The sequence below is a fragment of the Propithecus coquereli genome, unplaced genomic scaffold (genome assembly GCF_000956105.1).
Source record: "Propithecus coquereli isolate 6110/MARCELLA unplaced genomic scaffold, Pcoq_1.0 Scaffold71, whole genome shotgun sequence".
NCBI classification, from domain to species: Eukaryota; Metazoa; Chordata; class Mammalia; order Primates; family Indriidae; genus Propithecus; species Propithecus coquereli.
The window spans coordinates 12,326,270-12,347,633 of NW_012153174.1; the positions used below are offsets into that span (position 1 = coordinate 12,326,270).

General features: G+C 34.1%; 1 protein-coding gene across 5 annotated transcripts in view; it reads right to left on the minus strand.

Moving 5' to 3' along the window:
• Positions 1-21,364, minus strand: part of RB1CC1 (RB1-inducible coiled-coil 1) — a 90,220-nt gene that overhangs the window by 46,974 nt on the left and 21,882 nt on the right. For 3 of the 5 annotated variants that reach the window (XM_012661440.1, XM_012661438.1, XM_012661439.1), the window contains exons 3-7: positions 20,875-20,995; positions 19,605-19,731; positions 19,264-19,434; positions 8,232-8,434; positions 6,350-6,776 (exon numbers count right to left, since the gene is read on the minus strand). In XM_012661440.1, the coding sequence (XP_012516894.1) occupies positions 6,350-6,776; positions 8,232-8,434; positions 19,264-19,434; positions 19,605-19,731; positions 20,875-20,945 (999 nt within the window). In that variant the 5' untranslated portion in view covers positions 20,946-20,995. Of the gene's footprint in view, positions 1-6,349; positions 6,777-8,231; positions 8,435-19,263; positions 19,435-19,604; positions 19,732-20,874; positions 20,996-21,364 lie in introns of those variants that run through there. The other 2 variants (XM_012661441.1, XM_012661442.1) reach the window with 2 other exon arrangements.

The window sequence follows — 21,364 nt, forward strand, 5'->3', positions numbered from 1 at the left end:
CAAGTATCAGAATGGGACAGTTCCCAGGGCCTCAGAGAAGTGGAACAACTATGAGCAGACAGTAGGAGAACCAGACTTCCACACCCACAATCCCCCCTTCCCCCATTCTGCCAGGCACCAGCCATGCTAGAAATCTCCCCTCAATTCATAGGTTTCCTACACTGGAAGGAGTGAAATTGAGGTGGTCAATCAGCTTCCCCATCTTCTTGGGGCTCAATGGCAGGAGACTTATTCTTGCCTTAACCCAGGTAGCATCATGACTGCCTGAAGGAGAAACAGCCTAGAGGACAGGGAAAGTCAAAGACAAAGACAGGAGAGAAGGGACTACCATTCCCAAGCTGGAAACTCTGCTCTGTATCTTGGCCAAAGGAGACACCACATTAAGAGGAGCTGTAGGACGTTCCCCAGGGCCCCTCGGAACGAAGTGGTTATCCCACACTGTTGAGATAATCCTTTTGGGACCTCCCCCACTGGGAACAGGCAGTGCTCTGACCATTTACTAGTGCCAAGGTGAACCTGGGCTTCAAGTGCGACCTAGAGCCGAAAGGAGGCAGCGACCTAGTAGTGGAGATTCACTAAGCAAATATATTCAATAAAAACCAGAGCAAGCTGGACAGAGAAGAGTGGAATAAATAATCCTTCAATGCAAAGACACATACACCCACAAGAAACAGCAGCAAACAGGGAACCATGACGTCCCCAAAAGGGCAAAGCAAAAATCTAGTCACTGATCCTAACAAGAGGCAATTTGTGAGCTCTCTGACCAAGAACTCAAAATAGCACTTTTAAGGAAACTCAGTGATCTCCAAGATAACACAGAAAAGCAATTAGGAAATTTATCAGAGAAATTCAATAAAGGGATTGAAATAATTAAAATAAATCAAACAGAAATCTTGGTACTGAGAAGTATATTGGCTAAACTGAGAAACACTTTAGAGGCTCTGAACAGCAGAATGAACCAAGCAAAGGAAAGAATCAGTGAAGCTTAAAGACTGGCTATTTGAAAATACAGCCAGAAGAAAAAAAAAGAAAAAAAGAATGGGAAGGAACAAAGAACACCTATACACAGAAAATTACCTCATAAGATCAAATCTAAGAAATATCAGGGCCGGGGCGCGGTGGCTCACGCCTGTAATCCTAGCACTCTGGGAGGCTGAGGTGGGAGGATTGCTTGAGGTCAGGAGTTGGAGACCAGCCTGAACAAGAGCGAGACCCTGTCTCTACTAAAAAAATAGAAAGAAATTATCTGGACAACTAAAAATATATAGAAAAAATTAGCCAGGCACGGTGGCGCGTGTCTGTAGTCCCAGCTACTTGGGAGGCTGAGGCTGGAGGATTGCTTGAGCCCAGGAGTTGGAGGTTGCTGTGAGCTAGGCTGACGCCACAGCACTCTAGTCCGGACAACAGAGTGAGACTCCATCTCAAAAAAAAAAAAAAAAAAAAAAGAAATATCGGGTTCATGACGGAGCTGCAAGAGTAAGGGGTAGAGAGCTTATTCAACAAGATAATAACAGAAAACTTTCGAAACATGAGAAAGATATAAATATCCCGGGTACAGGAAAATCTTAGAACATCAAACAGACTTAGCTCAAATAAGACTATTCCAAACTTTCAAAGGCCAAGGAACAAAAAGATGATCCTAAAAGCAGCAGGAGATAAGAAGCAAATAAAATATAAACGAGTTCCAATTCATCTGCCAACAGACTTATTCACAAAAATACTACAGGCCAGGAGGGAGTGAAACAACACTTTCAAATTGCTCAAAGGGAAAAAAACCCTGTGGTCCAAGAATATTGTATCCAGAAAAACTGTCATCTAAATATGAAGGAGAAATGAAGTCTTTCACAAACAAAAGCTGAGAGAATTCACCACCACCACACCCGTCTTGCAAGAAATGCTAAAAGGAGTTCTTCAGTCCAAAAGAAAGAAGAAAAAAGAAAAAAAAGCAATGTGCACAAGAAACTTTTCAAGGTATGAAAATCCACTGGTAAAATTAAGTACATGGCCAAACCCAGAATACTCTATTACTATATTTTTGATGTGTAATCCCCTCTTAATTCTAGTACAAAGCCCAAAAGGCAAACCTGTCAAAAACAATAGCTACCACAACCTTTTAAGAGACAGGTAATTCAAAAATATGTAAACTGAGACAACTAAGAGTCAAAACATAGAGAGGATGGAGTCAAAAGTGTAGATTTTTGTGTGTGTTTTTCTGCCTTTGTTTCTACGCTTTTGTGTTCTAAGTTGTAATCTCTTTAAAATAATTAGTTATATCTATAAAATTATATCTATAAAATGTTTTTTTATAAGCCTCACGGTAACCACAGCACAAAAACCTTTTAGAGATTCACTAAAAATAAATAGCAACAAACTAAAACTTACCACCAGAGATATTCACTTACCTACAAAGAAAGGTAGTAAGAAGGAAGAGAAGAGTCTTAAAACAACCAGAAAATAAGCAACAAAATGGCAGTAGTAAGTCCACCCTTACCAATAACAACACTGACTATAAATGGCCTTGATTCTCCAATTAAAAGGCAGAGTGGCTGAATGGATTAAGAAACAAGACCCAACTATACGGTGCATTCAAGAAAGCTACTTTACCTATAGAAATATCATAGACTGAAAGTGAAGCGGTGGAAAAAGATAATTCCATGCAACTGGAAACCAAGAAAGAACAGGCGTATCTATTCTCACATCAGATAAGATAAACTACAAATCAAAGACTATATAAAAAGACAAGGAAGGCCACTATATAACAATAAAGAGGTCAATTCAGCAAGAGGATATAACAATTATAAGTATCAATGTACCTAACACCGGGCTCCCAAATATATAAAGCAAATGTTAATAGATCTAAAGGGAGAGATAGACTGCAATACAATAATAGTAGGGGAATTTAACACTCCACATTCAGTGAGGGACACATCATCCAGACAGAAAATCAACAAAGAAACAGCAGAGTTAAACTACACATTAGATATAATGGCCATAATTGACATTTACAGAACATTTCACACCCAGTTGCTGCAGAATACATTCTTTTCGTTAGAAACACAAATCAGTTTGCCTTTTACAGTATAATCTGAAATAGAACATCCAGGAGTCATTTTAGCAAGAACATACTAAAATCTAAGAAAATATGTGAGTCTACAAAAATGCAGCAGCAATTTTTCTGATAGATTAAAAAACTGGGGGAAGAACTAAATAATAAACAAAACTAGCATCTGTTAATCCACAAAAATATAAAACCGGGGATTCAAAACTGTTAAGTGAATTATAATGGATGACAAAGGTAACAAATGAATGGCAATGTCAGGATTTGAGCCCCCATGATTCCAAATCCTAAATTCCAAAATAACTATATCCTGACTAATTTCCTGAGAAAGATATTTGAATGTGGCAGCTGAAAACACATGTCACAAATACTGCTGCAATTGGGATTAGACTGCAAAAATTATGCCTTAAACAGAATTAGCTTTTCTAGGGGAAAACCAAACCCTGACACATTTTTCTTCTTTATTATTGATACTTCATTGGCAAACAGCATTGCTGCTACCAGATATCAAGTAGGTTAGTTATTTTGGACAACTATTTAATAAATGTGAGGAAAAGGAAGCATTTCTGATCAGAGAGAACTCCCATACTCAGGTCAATCGTTAGAAATGGAACTGGTGGTATTAAAAATAAACACATAGAAATACTGAGAAGAGAAAAATATTAACCCCCCCAAAATTCATGGCAAAGTGTCATCTATCATGCAATACAACCCATTTACAGAACATCACATATTTTGTAAAATAAAAACAAAAATATATAAACAAATTTTTCCAAAATGGGCTTTCACTGCCGTAGAGCAAATATATTTTAAGTCTAAAGGGCACATGCAACAAATGACTACTGCATTACAGACACCATTTTAAATCATTTTACAACAAATGAGTATAACTAAATGAAAGTTTATATTTTGCTTTCACAATATAATGGCCATATAAAATATCACAAAGACTTCAGATGTTGTTGCTATGTCCTATCAAAGTAACCACTAACCTTTGAAAAGTAAAAAATGTACTCCCTTAGTAATAACAATATAACTAACTTCTGTTTTTTATAGGTACAAATATTTGTGAATTTTCATTATTAAGACATTAGAGAATCACTGCTTCTTTCCTCTTGTTATAAAAAGTGAGTAAAATCTATGACTGCTAGATTTCACATTAAACATGCAAACACAATGCCAATTTCAGGTTCTCCTTACAGTCTACAACCCTGTTCTGAGTTCTGGCACAGCTCAATTAATTATAAAAAATGAGACTTTAAGGGCTGATAACAGAATCTACTTAGAACTCAGGAAAATCAACAAGAAAAAATCAAACGACCCTATCAAAAAGTGGGCAAAGGACATGAACAGAAACTTTTCAAAAGAAGACAGAATAATGGCCAAAAAACATATGAAAAAATGCTCAACATCTCTAATCATCGGGGAAATGCAAATCAAAACCACAATGAGATATCACTTATCTCCAGTGAGACTGGCCTTTATCAAAAAGTCCCAAAACAATAAATGTTGGCATGGATGCGGAGAGATGGGAACACTCATACGCTGCTGGTGGGACTGCAAACTAGTGCAACCTCTGTGGAGGGCAATATGGAGATACCTTAAAGAGATACAAATAGAAGTACCATTCGATCTAGCAATCCCATTACTGGGCATCTACCCAAAAGAACAAATGATACTCTATAAGAAAGACACTTGCATCCCAATGTTTATAGTAGCACAATTCACAATTGCAAAGACGTGGAAACAACCCAAGTGTCCATCAATACATGAGTGGATTAATAAAATGTGGTATATGTATACCATGGAGTACTATTCAGCTTTAAGAAACTATGGTGATATAGCACCTCTTGTATTCTCCTGGATAGAGCTGGAACACATTCTACTAAGTGAGGTATCCCAAGAATGGAAAGACAAGCACCACATGTACTCACCGTCAAATTGGTATTAACTGATCAACACATAAGTGCACATATAAGAATAACATCTATTGGATGTTGCGCGGGGGGAGGGGGGAGGAGAGAGGAGGGGACGGGTATTTGCATACACAAAGAGTGCAATGCGCACCACCCGAAGGATAGACATATTTGAAACTTGGACTTGGGCGGGCAGGTGGCAAGGGCAACATACGTAACCTAAACATCTGTACCCCCATAATATGCTGAAAAAAAAAAAAAAAAGGGTTGAATTAAAACCCTTACTTCTTTCTTCACAAAAAAAAAAAAATGAGACTTCAATTATTCTGATTGCAATCACATGGGTGATAATCCACAATCATAAATAGAATTTTTAGGCTACTAAAATGTCAATAGTTTAAGCAGGAATACTGGCTTTCATTCATTTTTGTCAGTATTTTTTCATAATATATTACATACTTCCCTGCCCTAATCAACTGTTCATCAAATAAAATGCCTACCCTATAGGATCTCATCAAGAAATTGGATACTGAGAGAATTTAAAAATGTAGAGGTTTTTCTCCTAAGTTTTCCATTTTATTACATCGTATAACTTAAACAAGAAAAGTATTGCACTGTTTTCCAGGCATCACAATGTGCTTTCTGTAAACAGTAAGTAAATCAAAGATTAATGCTTTTCCAACTAAGTGCCCCTTGAGAAAAGTTTAACTATTTTTAACCATTATCTTTTGACAACAGCAGCTTTCAAAACATTATTTCATATTTCTGCATCATTGAAACATGTGCCCTATCAATTTGCTTCCCGGCTTGAAAGATTTTTGTATCAGTTTATGTAATAGATATGGAAAGGTATTTATTACTCAGGTTTAAAAGTTTTTCAAGTATGTGTGAAGATCTTAATCCAAAATACAAGCTCACTATAATTATTAAACACAACTACAAACACCGTGTCTAAGTTTTGAATTTTGAAGATTTAAGGCAGGTGTAATATTTAAAAGTTCTACATGAAAAAATATGAAAGAGGTTCCCTCTACAGAGATGGTGACTGGAAAGAGCCATAACAAGGGGACTTTCTGGGCAATGGCAATATTCAGTATCTAACCACTCAAGACCTGGGTAGTTAATTGTATGTAAATTAATTCTCACTCCACTGGAAATTTTACTTTCATAATCTCAAATAATCTTCACAAATTTACAGTCAATTCATAAATAAGGTAATGAAATAATTTGATTCAAACTAGGTTTGAAAGTCTCACTCTTGTGTTCACTTATTTCTACTCAAACATAATACCCATTCTCTCATTATATAAAATATTCAGTATAAGTAACATAAAGAAGTTAAATAGATATGAAATATCAAATTAACATTACTTACCCTGCTCATAGAATCAAAGCACTTCCTGACCAAAGATTCCACATCATTAGGTCTATCTTGGACATTTATCCAGTCTAACAAAGAAACATTAAAAAAGGGCAGATCACCGTCTTTAGCATCCATCGAAGTTTCATCCGGCTGGACAGTACTTTGACAAGATTCCCTAGTATCTTTGCCACTTTCAGCATCTGCGGTATCTGGGGCTACATGTTCCACTGACTTGTGAAATGAGGTTAACAAGGATTTGTTAGTTGTTCTAGGCATATCAGGAGACAGCACCAGTTCAGTGGATCTTTTCATCTCAGCTTTTTCTGAGTCTTCATGTTCAGGTAAAGAATCCAGTCTTCCCAAACATTCCCTGTAACTATGTCTGGTTAGGCACTCCAACAGTGGAATCTTGGCCATTACTGAAACTGCAGTTCCTAAACTTAAAATACAAAAGATCTGTCAGTAATGAGATTGCTCAAGTTAGGGATTAGCATGTTTGAATGAAATCACATTTTATTATCTCTCACACCTACATATACATCTTACCACCTCTTTATTATATTATACATACACAAACTAGTCTGTGAACTAGCTGTTCACTAAAAGAATTCTAGATTAGTGGAGAGAGAAGAGTACCATTAACACATTAAATTATCACTCTAAAGTAAATCTAGCTAGACTATACTAAACAAGTAAACACTCAGCTTTTAAGAAATCTTAAAGTATAATAAATTCAAATTTACAGAGATCTATTGTAGCAGTAACTTAAAGCACAACCTCTTGTCCTTAAGTTAATCAAATATATGTGATATATTGAAAGAACAGTATAAAATAATATAGATAAGGATAACTTGTATTCATCAAGCCTTAAATATTATTGAAAAGCATGGAAAAATGAAATCTTGATGGTTTTGACTTCTATAAAACCATATGTAAACTGATGCAGGCTCCTACATTAAACTGACATAACTAATAGAACTCTCAAAAAAACAGTTACCTGAAAAGGTTATCACATAAACTTTAAAAAGATCTAACTAGTCTTAATTAATCCTTCTCTTTCCTCCAAAGATTTCTTCCATTTTCAACGTAAGGCCAAAATCTATCTAATATTCATACCACAAAATAGAGAAACCTGAATTAAAGGGGCTACCAAAAGTAAAAAAAAAAAAAAAAAAAGAAGAAAAGAAAGGAAAGAAAAAGAGGAAAATAAAGAACCTGCTATTTGCTTCTAATTCAAGGTAATAATAATAATTTTTAAAAAACCACAGAACCCAAAACAAAAAAACTGAATACAAAATATTAAAAGCACATGTGCACACACACAATAAAGGTTATACTCCTATTGAATTATCACTGTATTTTTACATTAATTACAGCCCTCTTAAAAACAAACCAGTATGTATTAGAAGTGCTTCCATGCAAAGACCTAGAAAGCCATCTCAAATTAGAGTTAGAACACAATGGCTTTTTTCTACCTCATTAAACCTGTATCAGGATGGCAATATTTAAAAAGGACCTTAAAATTTTTCTCTATTGTCCAATGTTTGAAAACTTTTTCATTCCCATTGGTTATATTATTTTACATTTTGCCATTTCTATTTTGTACGATAGGCAAAGATGCTTGGTTTTTAAATGACTTCAAAAGTATTTTGAGCCTTTCTCATAAAGAAAATCCAAGAAAAATAAACATTGGAGACTCCTAAAATACCTGTTATACTGACTGTACTTTTAAGATTATATAATTTATAAAAACTATAATCTGTAAAGCACTATCATAAAATGCTCAAAAAATAAACACATATGTCCTATGAAAAACAAACTTACAGTGAAAAACTACAATAAATTTAAAAGGAATTTTAAACAAACATCTTATTCATTTTAATGGCAAACATACTGAGTAAGTTTTAACTTGATGTCTTCTATGGATTGTAGATAATTTGCATAAATACTTTCAAACTTGAAAAGTAACTTTTGGTATGAATTTGAACAGTCCTCCAGATTGGCCATGATTGCAGCCCAGCCTTGGTGTTGAAGATGTTCATCATGGACAAGACCTTCACAAAAAGAACAAAGTTTCTTGGCAACTTCATACATTTCCTATATTAAAAAAGAAAAGAAAAGAAGGCAATGGTTTGTGTGCACATTTGGATGTGTACAAACATGTATGCATGAATGTGTTCTAAGCACATTTTTAAAAAACTGTTTCTAAAGGACTGTTTCAGTTTATTTCATCGTTCGTGCCTATAAGAAAGCACCTAAAAATAACATAGGATAAGAATTCTGAGGTGTTTCTGAGCAGGTATCCTAAGAGATGATTAATAGAAGAATTCTATAAGAAGTTACCTCTGGAAAACAGAGGAGTGGGGGTTCCAATGATTTGACTAATGACTAACATGTGCCATCTCAAATGTCATTGTCCTCTAGTTTTCTCAGGCTGACATACTTATTAAAAACGAATTTTGCAGATGGCAACAACTAAAGATTAAAATACATTATCTACATCTAGATTAAAATAACTGTATTTTTTAAATTAAGGAGATTCTAGAAAATATTTTATGCAAATGGTGAAAATATCTTTGTAATGGATGTTTGACATTCAGTTTCAAAGAAACTATGAAAGTAGTTTCATAGTTTGAAAGTATGAAAATATTTATCAAGTAAAAACTACTAGAAAGCAATGTAGCAGATATATGAGAAACAGAAGTCTTCTGTCACAAAAGATTTTAGACAGGTAGGAAATGAAAGAGAACATTCTCTCTCTTTGTTACCAGCTATAAGACAGACATAAAAGTCACAAGAGAGCCAGGACAGGAGAAGTCAAAGCTTTTTCAAAAGGTGAGAGCATTTAACTTAAGTATTAAGGAGTAAAGAGAATACAGACAAATAAACCTAGGGAAAGAAGCATTTCGAAAGGTTGGAACATAACAAAGTGGCAATAGGAAGAAAATGTAAACTACCATCGGTTAGAAATAAGTAGTCCAGAGGAGAAAGTGAGAGCAAGAGACAGGGCCAGGTGATGAAAAGATGCAGAGAATACTAAGGTATGGAAGGAGTTAGACTTTACTCATAAAACGAAGCCTCCTGAAGAATTCTTTAACATGGAAAAACATGATCAAGCATATGCTTTACGAAGACTGATAATATGGAAAAAGTTTATATGGTGGAATGGGGAGTAGATACCTGAAAGAATGGATGTAAAGTGATTATTTTCAAGTTGTCACAGGCTAGTTGTAAAAAGACTACTTATAAATGCAGCAACAGTTATCTAGTTATCATAATAAACAAGAAATAAGACACTCCCTATGGGCTAGAGATGTCAACAGGATGCTTGTGTATTGTCATTAAAAAGTAAACTACCACACTGACTCTAAAATAGAGTGAATAAACCCCTGGAATTATGAAGCACAAAAAAGAAAAAACGTTTTCATCATATTTTAAAAATACGGAAGGTGGGTGATATCCCTGAAAAGACCAGTAAAAGCAAAAGTTGTTGGGTACATTAAAGCAGGAGTTTCTTGCAGTTACATGCAGAAAATGTAGGGAGAAGATTCATAAACACAAAAGAGAACATAAAAAAATTCAAAATAAATATTTAAATTTCTAGAATTGTGAAAAACTGTAACAAATATGAAATAATAATTAAAAATATACTGGAGATGAATATGAACAACAGAAAACGAGGCAAAATATCCATAATGCATGGAGATACCTATAATTTATGAAAACACAACCTGACAGGAAACCGGACAAAGAATATGAGCAGGAGAATGCCATTGATACATAGAAAATAAATGAAAAATGCTCAACTTTGGTCATAATACAGAAAATAAAAAAATAGATGCCACCACCCTCATCTATCACAATGGCAAAATTTAAGGCAGAAAAATGTCACCTTTAGGGTGGGGAAATGGACACTTTCAGATTGGCTGCAGGGCAGTTTGAGGACAATCATTGAAATAAAATATCTGACAGAAATTCCGCTCTTAGAACTCTATCCCACAGAAACACTGGCACAGATACACACATACAAACACTCAAGTATGTTGACTGTGCCACTGTTTAAGAGCAAAAAGATAAATCTAACATTTCAAAAATGAAGTACCTTGCAATAATGAAAAAGAAATAACAACACTATGCTCCATTTATTTGGGGAGGCAGAGTAGAATTAGAAAATGTGGAACAACATAGGTATGAGATAGAAACATCCCATGTGCCTGTATATAAAGTCTGGAAAAATGCAAAAAAAATGCTTAATCATTATTGGGATAGAGTGCAGGATGAATGAAAAAGGAGGTTCACCTTTCCTCTGTACATACTGTTAAAGTTTTATAAGCACGCAAAAATCATTATTACCACTCTGTTTTACAAAATAATACCGTTAATGAACAAACTGAGCCCAGAAGAATCTCTTTACAGATAAAATATGAATGCTGGCTTTGTGGCAGCATGATGATGTAAACGGAAAGAATACCAGCCTTGGAGAGAAGAGGCCCTCTTCATTCTCACCGGCTATTTGGCCTTGGAGAAATTACTTAACCTCACCTGTCCTTGTTTCCATATGTGTTTAAGAAAGGAACAGCAGTGACAGTTTAAGATGATGATATAAATATGTCTCTGCCTGCTTTTCTTTCCTGAAACCAACCATATACAAAAGGAAAACAAGAAACAAAGACAGCATCTTGATAACCTAGGAAACAACTACTACCACCCCCACACGTACGATACATGCAGCAAACCTGTGAAGAATATGAAAACTGGGTCAAGCTGGGTCAGATAAAGAGGGTACCCACTACTGCAGATTTTTAGCAAAACTAGGGAGAACTGAAGCCTCCTTGTGGAAGCCTGGATGGAATGCACAAACCACTCTGGGCCCTATATAAAATCCAAGCATAACAGAATAAATTATAAAACCTATCTATATATTTGTTAACCGAGAAAAGAAGGCAGAGGCAAAACTGTGAGTAAAAGCAGCCCTGAAGCAGCTAAATGTTGTCTATAGTGAAGGAGAGAATAAGTCATTTCTGCTTCTCTCACATGTACATACTGATTCTTATCAGGGATACTGTATGACCCAAGGACACTTCCTGCTAGCCAGAAGGCTTTGTCTTACATCTTTTCCTACCCTGTCTTCTAGGAAGAATACAACTCATTCAAAGATGAGTAAAAATTTAAAACTATGAAATCTATACTAAATTATTGTATATTAAAAAAAGGAATAAGAAAAAGAGAAACCGAAAGCAGAAAAATTCTTCCCTCCCGGGATCAAATGGGTATTATGACCAAATTCTTTCCTAAGAACTTAACCTAATTTTGTTTCTTAAGAAAGACCTCAACACAGAGATTCAGCTCAGGAAATAAGTGAAGAGGAACAAACAAATCACTTAATATAAGGCTACACTGGAAGAAGACACTGCTGAAAACACAGAGAAGTGTAAGTCAGCCTTTAACAAGCAATACAAATGAAATAAACAGAATTACTAAGAAAATGGTGACTAAAAGGCGGTATCACTGAAGAACAAAATACACAGAAAAAAATATTCAAAGATTCTGACTATTTGAATCTGAAAATTAAAAGGAGATAATATCCCTAAAATATCAAATACAGATTATTCAACACCAGGTTATAGGCTACTAAAATAACTAAATTTCAAAGAGTTAGTGCCATGGACCACACACACACACACACACACACACACACACACACACACACACAAACCTCTTAAATCACTATAAGCTAGTCAAAAGGGAGAAATCAAGCAGGCTACAGATTAGCACCTATTAATTTTAGATGCTAGAAAAGTCTTAAAGGTGACACAATATAGAGAGAAATTATCTATCAAAAACATGAGCCTACAAATATATTCAAACTTATAGTAAAGTAATATAGTTCTTTATGACCCCTTCCTGAAATAACTACTAGAGAATATCTTCACTTAGTTAAGAAATACATGTAGATAATACATACTAAAAACAAGTTGGAAGCACTGAGTCCATTTCAAGACAAAATCTGAAAGACCTATATGGGCATTAAGTTAAAGACTGAAAAGATTTTCAGAAGTAAAAGGGGAGACAGATTAAACAGTCTAAGTATACTGATTTCTTTATACTATAGCAGTCAAAATATCTTTGAAGACAAAATAATCCACACACAATAACATAAACACAATTAAAGGTATAAATGGTGACCTCTAAAAGGACTAAAAATGAGATAACTGAATCAAATTGAACAAGGGGTGGGGAGGAAAGTAGTAGGATACTGATTCTGCAATTGGTCAGAGTTAGCAAAAGATACTCTGCTAAGAAAAGAGTTTAAATATATTAAATGAAGATATTGTTATAAAAGGAAACATTAGAAGAACTCAAAACAGACAATAAACCTTCCAAAATATCCAATGGAACACACATACACATAAAGAAAGTAAATAGACAACAACAAAAATTTCAAAAAGCAGCATTCAAAACATCATATATTCAGATGCCAGAAGTAAATATATTTTTAAAAAATGTAAATGGGGTAAACATTCTTTATTCAAAGAACTCAGTATAATTGATAAAGCCAATCTAAATGCTATATATCAATCTCTGTGTCACAAAAACAAATAAGCATGTGTGAAAACAAATGTTCATATAATTCTCACAGTAACTAACCAAATATTAAATAAGAAAAAGAACACTTCAAAAATCACAATATTGACTTGCCTGAATAAAAACAAATTTAGAAATTAATAAGAAAAAACTACGACAAAAATAAACACACACTCTATACTAAACAGTCAAATCAATTAAGAAACCAAAAATGTCAACTGTAGAACACCTACTTTAACAAAATGAAAACATAAATTATCCAAACCGGGGATACAGCTAAAATAATGCTCAGGGCAAACTTTATGGACTTAATTAAATATAGAAAAGTAACAATAAATCCAAAACTGATAAAAGCAATAAAATGAACAAATTATTTTGTAACCTACTGTTTCTCAACAGAAAACCCATTTCCATTTCCACTGGAACAATCAGTATTCTTTATTGTTCAGTATTACACTTAGTATCCCCAACTCAGATGCCCATTAATGTTAGTTGTACTCCCCAGTCATTTTAATAATCTCAACTGCCCACATAGATCTGCAAATATTCCTAGGTTGAAGGCACCACCGTTGGCAGAGCAAATCTAATCAAGCATCAAAAAGCTGCACGTGCACAAGACTTTTCTGTCTGGCCCAGGATGGAGTACAGTGGTGCAATCATAGCTCACTGAAACTCTCAACTCCTGGCTCAAGTGATCCTCCTATCTCAGCCTCCTCAGTAGCGGGGACTAGTGGTGCACATCCAGCTAATTTTTTTTTATTTTTTGTAGAGACAGGGCCTTGTTATGTTACTCTTGAACTCCTGGCCTTAAGTGATCCTCCATCTGCCACCTTGGACTCCCAAAGTGCTGGGATTACAGACTGAAGCCACTGTGCCCAGCGTCAGAAATTAATATTAGAATATAATCACAGAGGTTGAGATACTCAACTCACTTCTACAAATACAATAAAACTTAGACCAATTGAACAATTTCCTCTGTAAATGTAAATTATCGTAACTGTTCCTGAATGTTGAAAAATTAAACCTATAGAAAAAATTAGCAGAGCTGTGAAAGATTTTTCTCTGTAAAAAATGCCCAAGGCCCAAAAGAAACAAGAACCAGTCTCCAACTAGTTTTTTAAAATATGAAAATAGTAACACACCAAAGGAAACTAAAGAACAATTTAACACAAAAACAAGGATGTAAAAATCTTAATATATTTGGAAGTAGAACTGAGTGGAACATTAAAGCAATAAATAAGATTCCAACAGGATTAGTAACTGGAAAGAAAGGATGGTTTAATGTTTTGTAAAATATACCATCTTGCCAAAAATGTCAGATATCACTAATTTCAGAAATATAAAAAATAGGAATTTCTGTATTTTCTGTGACAAAGATAGGGATAGATACATACCAAGATTCAGACACTACTAGTCAAATGAAAAGGCAAGCCACAGAATGGCATAAGATATTTTCAACATATGTAACCAATGAAAGCATGTATGAACATATAAACATGAACATTTTTAGTTTTATAAAAGAAAAAGAGAAGAATGAGACAGTGGTTGTTTACCAAATAACTGCACAGAAGTCCATACTCTTACATATAAACAAATGTAAGATTCACATTTAAAAACAGAAACTTGGATAGGTAATTTAGTTTTCCCTATATAAACCTATACAACTATTCAAATCAACATTTCCATAAATTAAACCTGATGCTAAAATTTATATGAAAAAATAAATCAACACAGAAAAACTAAAATATGCTAAATGCTAGGAAAAGGGGAAGAGGAACATTTTTAATAATATATCATGCAAAAAAGTAACAAGTTTGTTACTGAAATGGAGAAATAAATCTAATAAAACACAGAACTACATACACATTGAAATTTACTGTAAACTAAAGACAGTACTTTGAATGGGGATAGTTGGGTGGCAAGTTGGAAGCAGATTCAATGAGAATATCACTCTCACATGGCATATAAAAATTTGAAAGGAACAAATTTTGAAACTTAGAAATATATATATATATATATGTAAAGGACCTAGGAAAAAAGTATGATCTTAAAGCAAGTAACTCTTTTGTAAGCCAGACACAAAATGTAGAAATAAAAAAGTCTGATAAGTTTAAAAATGTACAATTAAAAGATTCCTGTAGGAGAAAACAGCACAAAGGCAAAATACAAATGAAAAAGTGGGAAAAAATATTTGCACAAACTATCATAGATAACAGGGCAATTTTTCCCCCCACATATAAGGTTTCTACAAAGCAATTAGGGGAAAACACAAAACTTTATAAAAGAGAAAAGACAAAGAGAACACAGAGCAGACAGACATAACAACAATAGGAAATATAATTGGTATTTTAAATCTACAAAAAATTACTCAATTCAAGCAAAATAAAATTATGACAAAATACTATCATCTACAGTTTAGTAATGCCCTGTGTTGTGACAATGGGGAGGAAGAGAAACACCCACTCACTGCTGCTGGGAAGTATATATTGCTGGAGCATCTGTAGAGGGCAACCAAGCAATAACCATTGAAATTAAAATTAATTTACCATTTGGCACAGTGATTCCTCTTCTAGGAATTTATCCTATCTATGCTTAAACAAAGAATACTAAAAGGTTCTTTATTTCAACAACTGTAAAATAAAATGGAAACCTCAATGTTTATCAATAAATTATTTACATTCACACAATGGGATTTATGTAGCCATTATAAAAAATAAAATATCTGTTCTGCTGGACAGAGAAGTAAGATATATACATATATATCTTTTTATGTATGGATTTGCAAAGATCAAGATGCAGTATTAAGTTTGAAAAAGCAGGGTGGTGTATTTTCTATTTTTATGCCAGTATATATTAACTAAAAATTGATTACAGGTGACCTACACATCTACATGTGAAAGGTCAAAAAAGCAAAGACGGCTTTGGAAGATAATACACTAGATGATATACTCCAGGGCATCTGTATGATTTTCCTCTTTAGGACTTTGGGAGAAGCAAAAATATATAAAGACAGACCCAAGAGCGAGACTATTGATAGAATAGACATTAAACAAGAAATTTCTATTAATCACAAGACACTATTAGTCAAGTGAAAAGGCAAACGAAAGCATGGTATAAAATATTCTCAACATATATAACCAACAAAAAGCATACATGAAGATTATGTAAAAGAGGCTATACAACAATTAGAAAAGGACTGACAACAGAATACATTCAAGAAATGGAGAGGAGTGAATTCACAAAAAGGATATCCAAATGATTCATGAATGTATGGAAACACACTCACCCTCATTAATTACCCAAGAAAGCAAATTAAACCACAATGACCCATCACCGCATACCCACCTGAATAATTAAAATTAAAAGCACCATGCAAACCCAGTATCAGTGAGCTTCTTGAAAAAGTGAAACATTCAGATACTTGCTGGGGGTGTAAACGAATACTGTAGTCCCCCTGCTCCCAATCTGTGGTTTTGCTTTCCATGTTTTCAGTTACCTATGTTTTACCATATTCCAAAAACATTAAGTGGAAAATTCCAGAAGTAAACAATTCCTAAGTTTTATGTTGTGAGCCATTCAGAGGATCATGATGAAATCTTGCACCATCCCACCTGGGACAAGAATCATCCCTTTGTCCAGTGTAACCATGTTGTGTAAGTTACTTACCCACCCATGAATCACTTAGCTATCTAGACTGTGGCAGTTATCATACCGCTTGTGTCCAAGTAACCCTTATTTTACTGAATAATGTCCCCAAGGTGCAAGAGTAGTGCTGCTGGCAATTTGAACATGCCAAGAGAAGCCATAAAGTGCTTCTAAGTGAAAAGGCGAAAATTCTTGACTTAATAAGAAAAATACTGCATGCTGAGGTTGCTAGGATCTATGCTAAGAACAAATCTTCTATTCGTGAAATTGAGAAGGAAAAAGATACTCGTGCTAGTTTTGCTGTCACATCTCAAACTGCAAAAGTTATGGCTACAGTGACGGACAAGTGCTTAGTTAAGATGGAAAAGGCATTAAATTTGTGGGTGGAAGACATGAACAGAAACATGTTCCAACGGACTGCAATCAGGTTCAGCACTATCCATGGTTTCAAGCATCCACTGGTGGTCTAAGAATGAATCTGCACAGATAAGGAGGGACTGCTGTACAATCACTTTCAAAAACATTAGCAGTATGTAATGTTGAACAGAGGCATAGCCTAGTTATGAACTCCAGAGAAATGCAAATAAAAGTGCACCAAACAAAGTACAAAGGTATTCACAGCAGCCTTAGTCACAGTAGCTCAAAACTGGAAATAACCTTAATATTCACGAGTAGTTGAACAAACTTTCGGATATTTGTACAATGGAATATTACGTAGCAAAGAATTCAAACTATCAATATATGCAATGTTCTGAATGATTCTCAAGAATATAATGTTGAGTACAAGAGGCCAGACACAAAAGAACACAAACTGTATGATTCCATTTACTTAAAGTTGAAAAAGAGGCAAAATAATCTATGACTCAGAAGTCAAGATATTGGTTAGCTTTAATGAAGAGGGAGTATGGGTACTGATAGGGAGAAAACATGAAGTGGGAGTTCTGGGGTGATACTATGTTTTTATCTTTTGTTCACTTTGTGAAAAATCACTAAGAACTAAGGTACAATAATATGGTTTGTGCATTTTCCAAAATGTATATGCCTCAATACACAAAATCTGTTTTTTATTGTATCAATGACGTAACGGAGTCCAAGGTCACACCAGGAGTAAACGGGGTGACCAGATATAATCTCAGGTAATCTGACTTTAGAAACCAGACTCTTGACCATCAAGTTATAGCATCTCTATTTCCTTATACAATGCATTGATCTGACCTATGTCACTGTTTTGGTTATAGTAGCTACAGAATGTGTTTACAATCTGAGATGTTTTTCCCTCCCCCTTCCATTCTTCTTTCTCATAACTTTCTTGGCTATTCCTGGACACTGACCCTTCCATATAACCTTAAGACCATTTTAGATCTAAAATAAAACAAAAACAAAAAGAAATCCAAAGCTCTTTCCACCCCCGCAAAAATAAAATCATGGCATCATAATGGCAACTAACTGTAATTCATTAAGTTCACGACCATATTTATAAGATATGTCTTCTCATTTGTTGTGTGGTCATATTTCATATCCTCAAGGTTTTTTTTCATTTTGTAGTATGAGAATTTCCTTCGTTTTAAAGCTGAAAAATATTCCATTATATGTACATACCATATTTTTTATTACTCATTTATCCAATGATAGACATTTAGGTTGATTCCACCTTGTGGCTATTGTTAATAATGCTACTGCAGACAGTGGCATACACCATTATTTTATTAAGTTATACTGAAAATTCTAATAATTGTTATCCTGTTATTTATCTGGTGGTGGTAGGCAAATATATAATTTCACTTATCTTTTTCATAAACTAAACCTTTTATCATTACATTTCACTTTGTTCTGTTTAATGCTTTTAAGTCTACTTTGCTAAATATTAATATTACCATTTTTATCTATTAGCTCTGTATATACCTATCTTTTCATACTTTAGCAACCTGTTTTAATTGTACTGCCTATAAATGATACAGCTGTGGGCTATTTTGTTTTTTAGCTGTATCATAAAATTTATCTTTTAATAAGGCAATTGGCTAAGAAATCCCTAAGAGTTTTACTAACCAAAGTAAATGTTTAGTAATCTCTGTTTATTTTTACAAAAGGTAAGTACTGTTATTTCATTTGTTCTAAGACTTTACATTTTTTCATGTCTGGAAGCTAAATGTGGCTTACTACTGACAGCTTAATCAATGTCAATGACATTACAGTAAGGTAAATAGCAAGTTAACAGGGAAAAACTAAATAACTGGGAAACAATCCATGGGGACAGCAAGTAGCAGTGTAAGAGGCATATACTAGATAGAAATCTGATTGTCCTCCAGGAACTAACCATGGATATGGGGAAAAGAAATTACATTTTTAGAGCTATTTAAGCTCTCTTTGTCTATGTCTACTCTAACACAGGTACTTTATTAAATAAAGAATATTCAAAAGTAATTATCTACATATTGTCATCTAGGAGAGAAGTTGACCCAATCCTGTCTCAGATAGCTTTTCCACTCTAAAATACTGCAATTATGAATGTAGAATAATTAACAATGCATGAGCCTGAAATTTAAAAACTAGATATATTAACCACAAAATATACTTTTAGAATGGTTTCTCATTTTTCATGGTTTTTTGCATGCTTCCTATGCAATTTATAGACTACTCGATTTAGGTTTGAATGCTTTTAGGGAAGCCAGCTATTTAAATAATTGTTTATATCTTACCACTGCAAGTTGTGTCCTGGAAGCAACAGTGTGAAAAACTGCAGGCATCATAAGAGATTCTTCAACTTTTATTTCCATGTCATTTTCTGTTGAAAAGGTAGTTTTAGGAATAGCAGGTGGACGATCACATAAGATCATTTCTTTGTTAAAAAGAAAAATTGGATTTGTGTCCTATATATAAAAAAAAAAAAGCAGATATAACTGAAATAAAATGTTTCTGAACATGCACATTGCCTCAATGTACGAAGCGAATAAACCTTACTTTTGTACGCTGAGTTCCCAGCTCCCTATCTGATGTGAAGGTGGAGCATCCTTGCATGAAAGGACTCCTGGATACCTACCGTCCCAGCACTGTAGGTACACACTCTTCTCTCTGCAGCCATGCATTCTCCTCCATTGACCACCAGCACCTGGTGCTGAATAGCAATCTTATATTTGCTTTGAATGGCATGCTTAAGGTCTGCCACACTTAAAAAAAATAAAAAAAAAGAAATCAGTTATTTGCATTTATCTCATACTTTTATTTTCAAATAAGTACTATATAAAAATACCTGGATAGGCTAATGAATTTCACTCTAAAACGTCCCCCCAAAACAGCAGTAAAAAATTTAAGCTTCCTATTTCTTGAAGTGGATTTCATAAACAAGCACCTGATCTTCAGTAAATAAATCACCCATTGTGTCATATCTGAAAATGAGTCTTTGAAATAGAGGCAGTAGAAACATTTATTTTTGTGTTTTCTTTATAACATATCAATGGAATATGCTCAAATTGGTATAAGGTCTGCTAAAGTCCTCAGAATACAGGATTTGTGTTCAAATTTCCACATCACTTTACAGAAACTACACTAGTGTAAACCATGTGAAAATTCCTCCCTTTTCCTATCTTTCAAACATTTATTTCTACAGAGGTAAAGCTGTGTTTAAAGAAAATGAGTCCTCTAAAAAAACAATCGCATAATTCCATTTTTAAACAAAGATTACTGATTTCACAAATTATTTATAATAATTTCAGTGTTGGATTTACTCTGAGCTCTCCATACCTTTCACAAATATCAAGGAGGATATTCATTAGGTAAATACTGGAAACCTCTGAAAACCTTGAGAATTATTAGACATCTGAGCCCCACTAATTTGGCTAAAAATATTAAACTTATTTTATTCTCATTAACAAACAAAACACACCTATTGACCTTATTCATGCAAAGGAATAAAAACAAATGACCAAAAACTATGGAAGTGATGTACATTGTTTTATAAAGCTAGCAATAATTCCCTTAACAATGGCCTGTGAAACTTAAAATATTAACAGCAATTGGCTGTAGGTACTTATAACAATATAGCTTCAGTTCGAAATCAGATTGTTTGTGGGTCTCGTTGTTTTGAATATCACATTCATGCAACAGAACAAACCACAACTTAAAGAATTTAACTAGCATTTCAGAGAAATGATGACAATTACAAATGTAATGTGTTGGGTAAAAGATTTAAGAATCACCATATTCTATACTTTTCTAACAGTGAAACAGTTTCCTCAAAATCAAATATTTCTTTAATTTTCTGCATGCAGAGAAAATGCAAAATTAAACAGGATAAATGAAATACAACTCACGTTTGCACTGTAAGTTCAGTGTCAAATGTTAGAGTAGTTCCAGTGTTAACCAGAAATACATACAACTTCATGATGATTTCTCTGGATTCTGTGAGCTCACACCTCACCCTCCTGATAGTTACTAGAAGAAACAAGAAATCAATTTTACAGACACAACTACAAGTGCAAATATCTTCATGCAGATGCAGCACAATTTTACTACATAAATAATAAAAAATCAAATAGGTTTTGATGTCTAAGATGGCTAACTGGGCAGTTCAGTAAACTGAATGCCTAAAAAAAAAAAAGACAGAGAGTAGTGAAAAGCGTTAACAGTTCTACCACGGGAAAAAAGTTTGTTTTCAGGAAAAAGAGGCCAGCAGTTAGAATAAAACTTGACACGTGCATATTTCACACTGCTTTTTTACATTAAGATTAAAGCATTTGGTCAAACATCTTCTTATCACCAAAAGTTCTCCCCCAACTTCTTCCTCAAAACAATAAAAACTAG